Source organism: Condylura cristata, unplaced genomic scaffold (assembly GCF_000260355.1).
Source record: "Condylura cristata isolate star-nosed mole 26May11 unplaced genomic scaffold, ConCri1.0 scaffold00002, whole genome shotgun sequence".
Classification (NCBI taxonomy): Eukaryota; Metazoa; Chordata; class Mammalia; order Eulipotyphla; family Talpidae; genus Condylura; species Condylura cristata.
The window spans coordinates 18,961,992-18,971,406 of NW_004567103.1; the positions used below are offsets into that span (position 1 = coordinate 18,961,992).

Below are 9,415 nucleotides of genomic sequence, written 5' to 3' on the forward strand. Positions count from 1 at the left end.
ACTGAGTTGACAACATCCACCCTTCTCCGGAGCTTGGAACGTGGTGGGGGCCTGCTTGGGCAGGGCTGTGGGGGGCGGGAGCCGATCAAAGGGGGGCTGGGCCTCGCCCCGGATCTCCCGGAACTTGGGTAGGACCCGCTTGGACAAGGCGGGGACTTTGGAGGTGTCTCCCACACCGCGGGGGAAATCAGAGGGATGGGGTTGGCAAAAGCCACAGTTTAGGGGCCCCAGTCCTGCCTCTCTGGCTCTGAGGCTTGAGGGGGATGGTGGGGGGTATCGGGGCCTACGTCAGGAAGAGTTCCCGTGAAGCAATAGGCAGGCGGGTGGTCACTCATGGCAACTGTTAGAAGAGATCGAGCTGTGACCTTTGGTCCACTTGGACTGTGCTGGAATATGGGCTCCGGGTCAGACTCGGCATTAAATGGTGAACTGGGCAGTAGGATGCTCATCCCTGACTTGGGGGTAAAAACACCCTGCAGAGGTGCTATCTCAGAAGGCCCAGGATAGACAGCCCAGACAAGAAAATCCTGAAGTACCCAGCCCGACAGAGGAAATTAACTGAAGATGTAGTCACAGATCCTACATACGACCTAGTAAATGCAGAAGAATTAGTGGAGGGAGTTTCTAAGTGATCTCCTGACTACTAGTGTTTTAAAATCAAAAGCCTCAGATACCGTCTGACACATAAAATTAATTCATTGGATAGACGAGCCCGAAGGAGTCACTATTTGGTGAGGGCGACAGGCGGATAAATTGGCTAATGATATGGTACTTTTACTACTTAGGTAATTGGGGTACTCTAGGGCACCATAGAAGTGGGAAGACAAAAATGCTAAAAGAAGTTGAGGAAAATTTAGCCAGGAGGTGACTTGACTTTAGGATTTACATACTTTTTCACTGGTCTACTGTGTTTCGTAAAATAGTGACCCTCAAATATTTGGGTATGGGTTCCTTTATGCATTTAAAATTAGAGAGCCCTCTTCCCTCCTCCCGAACAGATTTTTACTTATGTGGATTGTATCTATCCACAAGGACATCAGTAGATATCTATTAAACACAATTGTAAGATATAGTTCATTTAATAGGCATTTTAAGTAAGATGTCAGAGAAAGACACAAACATATAGTCTCACTTTGTGGAATTTTTAAAAACATGTAGATGAAAAACTTCATGGATACAAAGGAGAATTTGCTGATGGGAGAGTGGGGCAAAATGAGTGAAGGGTGTTTAAAGGTATAAATGTCCAGCTATTAAACAAGTTATGAGAGTATAATGTACAGCAAGGTGACCATAGTTGAGAATACTGTATATTAAAATTTGCTAAAAAAGTAGATCTTAAAAGTTCTGATCACAAGACAAAAATTGTAATTGTGTTTAGTGGTAAATGTTAATCAGATTAATGTGGTGATAATTTCACAACATACAGAAATAGGCAATCATTGTATCATACATCTGAAACTAATAAAATGTTATATGTCAAATATATCTGACTAATAAATAGTACAGTAATAAGCTCATTGCAAATTAACATAAGTAACATTATTTAGGAAAATAGACCTTTTCCAAGGTAAGGGAGACAATTATATTTGTACTTTTTTTTTTTTTTTTGTAGCAGTATTGACTTAAAATATCTGATTGAGGGATACAGGATCACACCCTTTAGGTAGATGTCACTATACCACACCTACCACCAAGGTGCCCATAGTTTTCTACCACAATCCATTGTTACTTCTCCAGTAGCCTTGACTCTACAGTCAGATTTCTAGGGTTTGGTTTGAACTGACCCTTTGTTTTGTGTCTCATATTCCAAATACTAGTGAAATTCCACATCCAGTATCTTTGTCTTTGTCCTCCTAACTTATTTCACTCAGCATAGAATTGACCTTTTGTGATCACTCATTGGTATTTCATTGCATTTATATACTATATCTTCCTAATCCACTCACCTGGGATAGGCACCAACGTTGTTTCCATAGACTGTTGTAAATACTGCTGCAATGAACAGAAGGGTGGATGTGTCCCTGCAAGTTAGTGTTTTTGCATTCTTCAGTACTAATTCTTTTGCATTAGATACCTAGCTATGGAACTGCTAGTCAGATGATAGATCTATTTTTAGCATATTCAGAAAACTCCAAACTGTTTCCCATAGGGACTGGCTCAGTCTGTATTTCCACCAACTGTGTAAGACGGTTTCCTTTGCTCTACATTCTCACCAACACTTGTTTGACTGAATAGAAAACAACGTGATTCTCATATCTATTTCTGCATTAAGTCTCTTGAGATATTTTGATTCCAGTGTAGGAAGAAAATCTGCTCTCATTTACAAAATAGTGAGTAGGTTAGGTAGGCATTCTACTCTGACTGTAACCAACTTCTTAAACTTTAATGAACATGTGCATCATTTATAATAAAATGAGGATTTTAAAAATAAAACAATAATTAAGGTATTAGATTAGTAGCTGCTTATTGCGTTAGGAAAATAATGGACAATTTATTCAGTACGGATTTGCTCGTCTTTGTAGGCAAAAAAGGCCTCTAGGCCTTTTCGGTGTCTAAAGTAAGAAGTGGATGTTCCCACAAATTTGCTGCCAAGTGCATAGAGATAGGTTTTTTCAATCTCTATGTTCTCTCTTGCCTACTATTTTCCTTGGCATGTTTCATTTTCTTGTGCCTCAATATATTTTACTTAGCAATCTTCCAAAAGTTGCTTAACATAATATGGGTTCTAAAATTTTAAGATACACACAGACTTGAATGTAAATTTTGCTCTTACTATTTACTAAGAATTTTAACGGCCTTACAACCTCAGTTTCAGTGCCTGTGAGCCTCAGTTTTCTAGTCTCAGCTCATGTGTGTTCTGAGTAAAAATCTCAACTCTGAAAAAGCCATATGGATAAATGAGTACATAGTAGTTTTAGTTCTATGAACAAGAAATCATTTCAATTATGTTCAATTATGGGATACAGTGAATGTTAGTCTACATGTTATTACAGTGGTCTGTTAGGCCTCTGTGTGTCCTGGTCTCCTCTGCATGACCTCTGACCTTACCTATTTTTCTCACTCTATTCACATTTGGTCTCCTTGCTTTTTCTAAAATATATGCAATACCATCCCACCCTTCTGAATTAGATCTGAAGCACGCAGAAGGAGATGAGGGGGGACTGAGGGTGAGGAGTGTAAACTGTAGCAGAGGAGCACAATGGCTTATGACTAAGGCTACCAAATTGGGGAGCACGGTCAGTGGGAGCAAGGGTTGTGGGGTCCAATGGAGGATTACTGGGGCTTCGGTCGTGTGTATGGTGAAATAGCTTACATTTGTAGAGGTGTCAATCTATACTCCAATACATACTAAGTTATAAATCAACATTCCTTCAATAAATACAACTTAAAAATAACATTTTTGCCTGGCTAACTCTGTTAGCTTTGTGTTTGCTCAAAGCCTATTTGTTTGATTAAATCCACTCTGCACAAATTTCGACTGCAAGTTCTGTGTCTCCGAGCCAGCCACACGGTGATCCCTGGTCACTTTTCCATAGTACTTAACATTTTCTAACACAATATATAATTTGCTTCTTTGCTGTATTTATTACTACTACTGCATAGTACTACTATTACTGCATTACTGAGTATTATTACTATTACTGAATTCCTGTTTTGGAATAGTATTACTATTACTGAATAGTAATAATGTCATCATGAAGACAGAGATCTTTGCTTGCTCACTGTTGTAGCCCAAGTTACCTGGACTGTAGTAACCAGAAAAATATTTATTGTGCCAAAAGGCAGACCAAGTATAAAATCTAGTATCTCTTTCCTTTCTGTGCACTCCTGGTATTGCCAGGAGCGGCTGCCCCACCCAGTGGTGTAAGATTGAGCCATATCCTGTTCAGCGGCTGCAGACACGTCCCTGCTGCCACAATTCACAGAGCTAACCTGGGGCAGAAGAAGGCAATAATGGATGAGTTTCCACTCACCTTGGCTGCCCATATTTGTGCTAAGAAGTAAATGGTGAAAGAGTGTGGCAAAAAGGGGTTTCATATCCCAAACCATCCATGTAATCTATATTAACTAGCTGTTGTCCCTTGCTGAGGACTGACAGGCTCCAGACAGGTATGCAAGGAGCTTTTGGAAAATCCCATTGCAGTGGCCAGTATCCTCAAGGGCTAAGTCATTGTGTCCATTCACACCAAGCAGCAGAACAAAGAGCATGGACTGAGTGCTGACATAGGCCAAGATCAGAATCCCTAGCCACCAGAAAATTCACATCCCCCAAAGTGGTGAGGCTTGATAAGTTTAATGGGGATGAATTTGATGATCTGGTGGCTCATCACAGAAGGTTATGAGGTCAAATACTTCTCTAGTCATGGCCCCCTGGCCAAAACTTGGGCCTTACATTGATGAAAACCTCAGAACTGCCCTCTCCATATTAAAAATATATATATAACATTAAATATTCACAACTGAAGATTACCTCTTGAAAGGCATTTCAGATTGTATTAGCATGTAGAACTCAACTAAAAATTGCATGTTAAAAGTAAAGCTACAAGGGGGCCCTCCCTGGATTAAATCACATGATTGTGACAGACTACACCTGACCCACCTACTGCTCCCCTCAGCAGTGTACCTTGTCAATCTGCCTGTTCTGCTCCCCACTTTGTCTCTGGTGAATCCTTTCACTGCCCCTTCACATCCGGCCTGTACCCCAGTTCTGTATACATAAATAAATAAATCTTTGAAGAAAAAACAAATAAACCTACAGCAAAATGGCACAAAATGTGAACTAAGTGTATGTTAACTCAGGCTTCCTTAATAAAACACAATAGACTCAGTGGCTTAAACCACAAAATTTTACTTCTCATAATTTTAGACTCTGGATAGTCCAAGATCAAGGTGCTGGGTGATTCCTGGTGTGAGTTCTCTTGCTGGCTTGTGGATGGCCACTTTCTCCCCTTGTCTTCACCTTTCCTCTCCTTGGTGTGTGGACAGGAAGAGATGGATCTTCTCCCTCTTACAAGGTTGCCAGTCCTCTGGGGTTAGAACTCTACCATCGTGAGCCATTTAAGTGCAGTTACTTCCTCCACATCTTATCTCCAAATAAAATCCCATTGGGAGTTAAAACTTCAATATATGAATTTAGGGAGACACCGTTCAGTAAATAACATTAAAAAAAGATACATATGCTAGGAGAAAATAACCCATCTGGGGAGAATGATTGACAAAAATGTAGTTATTAATAAACAAGACGGGTCGATTTGGGGCAGAAACAAAAAGGGGAGAGTGAAAAAAAAAACAGTCTAAGGAAGAGAGAAACCCAAAAATTAATTTCATGTAAAACAAAAACATCCTGTGGGGCCCTCCCTGGTGGCACAGAGGGTTAAAGTGCAGCACTGCAAAGCTAGCCAGCTGCAGCCACCTCAGCAGCTCATCCCCCTCCAGGGAGTCGATGCACATGGTGTGGCAGGCCTCTCCTGTCTTGCCCACTGCTCCCCTCAGCAGTGTACTTCATCATTCTTCCTGTTCTGCTCCCCACTCTGTCTCTGGTGAATCCTCTCACCCCCTCTTCCTCTGGCCTGTACCCCAGTTCTGTATGGATAAAGAAAACTTTAAAAAATGAAGCATTGTTTTTAAAATCCTGTGGTAATATTTGAATATGTGATTAAAAAAAATTTTTAGATGTAAATTTGAACATGGTTAAAGATTTCCAACATCTTCTCAGGAGTACCCACTGTGGAGCAGGAAGGAGCTCTGTGAAGACTTGACTAGAGAAACTACAGTGAAGTCTCATTTTAAACTTAGGCTGAGGGGCAGGAGAGGGAAGGGATATTTTCTGATTATCTTGAAAATTTCTATATTAATCCTTACAGTTGGTAGACATCTTGGTTTTACTTTACATGCAGATTGTAATGTGGCCATTAGATCAATCTAGTTTATCTCTTGTGTGCCTGCCATTTGAAATATTAATTTGGAAAAGTTTGCATTATTTTAAACATCATACATGGTAACTTATCAGTATTATTCTGTTGTATCATTTGAATTTTACAAAATTTAATTCATAACATGTGACAGCTCTGTTTGACCTGAACTCAAATCTGTAATTAGATCTATAAATGATGTCCTTTTCATGGAATTTGAATGAAAAGAGAGTTGAATAAGAGTAAAGGACTGTTTAATCTCATCCAAACAGGGTAAACCCTATCCTACCTATAAGGGTAGAGAGGCTCAACTTTGAACACGTTTGTCAAATTTTATTCTTTAGTGTAACTGGAGGAGGGGGCAGGCGCCAGGAGGAGGCTTTTCTTATTGTTAACTAAGTTAATCATCCATGCAGTTCAGTGACATTAACTGAAGAATAACAATTCATGTAATTTTCTTTATGTGTATTTTAAGATGCTCTCACTCAGGAGCAGAGGAACGTCTAGAAACTCCTTCTGCTAAAAATTTAACAGATATAGGAATTAGAAGAATCTTCTCTTCAGAGCATGACATCTTCCGGGAAAGTGTGAGGAAGTTTTTTCAAGAGGAAGTGATTCCTCATCACGCAGAGTAAGTGACACATTTTCCTGTAAAGTAATGTACACTAAGAATACAATTAGGACCATTGCTGATATGCTAGGTGCTGTTCTACAAAAAAATACTGTGTTAACTGCTTTAGTAACATTTTTACTTCTCTTCAGTATACTACTGTTAAGATTATGAGATTTTTAAAGTAGTTCAAAGCATTTTAATGATTTTTGTAACATGCAACTCAAACATAATTTGAAAATCTGCAGTTCAATTAAAAAAACATGTTTGAAAGCTGTTAGTCAATTCCATATTCGTTCTTTTTCTGCTTATGAATACATAAAAGTTCAAATGCCAGTATAAGGCAAGTCTCAGGCAGTTGTCTGTCATAGGAATTTCACGCTGTATGAAACATTTTTGATTAATCACTGATTACTTTATTGACCAATAAAGTATAATTTTTATTAAAACTGGATTTTGCTTGGTTTCCAAAATTTGCTTGACATAAATATGTTCCTACAGTTAGAGTTCGATCCCCAGCCCTGGAGATGACCCACATGGTGAGGCAGACCTCTTCTGAACCACACACTGCTCCCCTCAGCAGTGTACTTCGCCCACTCTGTCTCTAGTGAATCCTCTCACTGCCCCTCCACCTCTGGCCTGTATCCCAGTTCTGTATTCATAAATAAATAAATCTTTTTTAAAAAATAAAATAAAAAATTTTTAAAAAGCGCAAAATTCTCAGATTCTGTATTTCTAAGTAGTTATCTCTTTATCATGTCATTCTCATTTTTAAAGAAAAAAATGCAGTTGTTGCACAATATTCAAATATCTAATCTTTTCAGACATTCATTTGATAAAATGCTCCTGTTTCTACTTGAACTGTGTTAAGATTGCCTAGCTTTTTAGCTTTTATGTATACTTTTCCTATGATGTCAGCACTTTAAAGAACTATGTAGAGGGCAATTAACTTTAAGGAAATATGCAGAGGGCAATTAACCTTTAAAGAAGTATGCAGAGATCAGTCACCTTCACAGAACAGGTTGTATAAATTTCTATAACTATATGACACAATTAAACCAGCCAGAAGAAACTACAGCCACATTTATCAATGGATGTATATTTACAGGGCCAGGAAATACTCAAGAGTGAGTAAGGAAATGACAAATGTGAAGAGTCAGGAAGAGAACAAGAAGGAAAAGAAATAATAAAACAGTAAGATGGAAGTAGCAGATTATGGCCAGTGTCTATAACTGCCATATCATATATCATATCATATCATATCATATCATATCATATCATATATATTACACTTCCTACACAAAATCATTCATAAATTCAAATTGTGGCCATTTAAATAATAAGAAATAAATTTTTCTGACTACCAAATGTTTGCTGTTTGCAGATGGGAGAAAGCTGGAGAAGTGAGTAGGGAACTCTGGGAAAAAGCTGGTAAACAAGGACTGCTCGGTGTCAATATTACAGAGAACCATGGAGGGATCGGTGGGGACTTGTACTCAGCAGCTGTGGTCTGGGAGGAGCAGTAAGTATGAACATGTCTGAAGTGAAGTCTTGTTTTTAAATACACTGCTCAGGTCCTCCCTGGTGGTATGAAGACTTGACTCCAGCACTCTGAAGTTATCTGCAGTCACTGCAGTACAAATTCATTCTCACGCCAGAGAGCTGAACCACATGGAGCAGCAGACCTCTCCTAACCTGCCTGCTGCTCCCCTGAGCAGTGTACTTTGTAGATCTGCCTGTTATGCTCCCCACTCTGTTTCTGGTAAATCCTCTCTCACCCCTGCACCTCTGACCTACCCCCCCCCCAGCTTTTATGTGCATAAATAAATAAAATAAATCTTAAAAAAAAATACACTACTTAACTTTCTGAGATGATTTTTAAAAATGTTTCTGATTCTATTGTAAAATTGAAAGTTCTCTAGAAAATGTGACAGATTCTACCACTCATATACCCTTGCATATTTTTTGAATATGGAAAAATGGAATACCCTTCTTTTAAGTTGTTAAAATAGGTGCTATTCAAAATCAGAAATAATTTCATTTCTACAGTAGCCCATGTAAGAAGTAGGATTTTTTTCTATGTCATATAATTTAAAAAGAAAAAATTCTTTGTGAAGTAAAAATTCACACAGTAACTGCAGCTATATTAGAATATATCCCAATGCAAAGGTAAATTGTCAAAATGTTGCTATGTAAAGGCAATATAGTTAATAATGATGAATATCTTTAAAGATTTTGTCTTTTAATTCCTCACATAAGTGATCATTGGACTCTGTTAGTGCACTGTGTTCTAGATGAGACCTTTCATATTTTGTTATTGTTAAGTGAAGATATAAGCTAAAAACAGGACAAAACTGCTACTGTGTGCTTTAAATTTTCTTCTTCTTTTTTTTTTCTAAGAGCATACTCGAATTGTACAGGCCCCGGTTTTAGTCTTCACTCAGATATTGTCATGCCCTATATTGCAAACTATGGTTCAGAAGAACAGATAAAGCGCTTCATCCCTCAGATGACTGCCGGGAAATGTATTGGTGCCATTGCAATGACAGAGCCTGGAGCAGGAAGGTAAGTTAACATTCAGTAGGTTTTGAATTCATAGAAACACTGCCCTAACAACAAATAGTTGCTCAGGACAGCTCTGGGTATGCTAGGAGGAATACAAAAGATGAACACAGAGTACTTCCAACCTCCACTTTTACCAGTTAATCCATTTTCATCCTGTCTTTCAATTAACAGTGATTTGCAAGGAGTGAGAACAAATGCCAAAAAGGATGGAAGTGACTGGATTCTCAATGGAAGCAAGGTGTGTAAAAAGGGGCTTCCGGGCCCTCCCTGGTGGCACAGCGGGTTAAAGCACAGCACTGAGAATCTAAAAGCCACTTCCTCATGAGTT

At 38.8% G+C, this 9,415-nt stretch overlaps 1 protein-coding gene across 1 annotated transcript in view; it reads left to right on the forward strand.

Moving 5' to 3' along the window:
- The window catches only part of ACADL (acyl-CoA dehydrogenase, long chain), a 60,512-nt gene that overhangs the window by 33,593 nt on the left and 17,504 nt on the right, over nt 1-9,415 (forward strand). Inside the window, exons 4-8 of the mRNA XM_004674810.1 lie at nt 2,523-2,557; nt 6,388-6,543; nt 7,907-8,044; nt 8,923-9,087; nt 9,259-9,325. Of these exons, the coding sequence (XP_004674867.1) occupies nt 2,523-2,557; nt 6,388-6,543; nt 7,907-8,044; nt 8,923-9,087; nt 9,259-9,325 (561 nt within the window). The remainder of the gene's footprint in view (nt 1-2,522; nt 2,558-6,387; nt 6,544-7,906; nt 8,045-8,922; nt 9,088-9,258; nt 9,326-9,415) is intronic.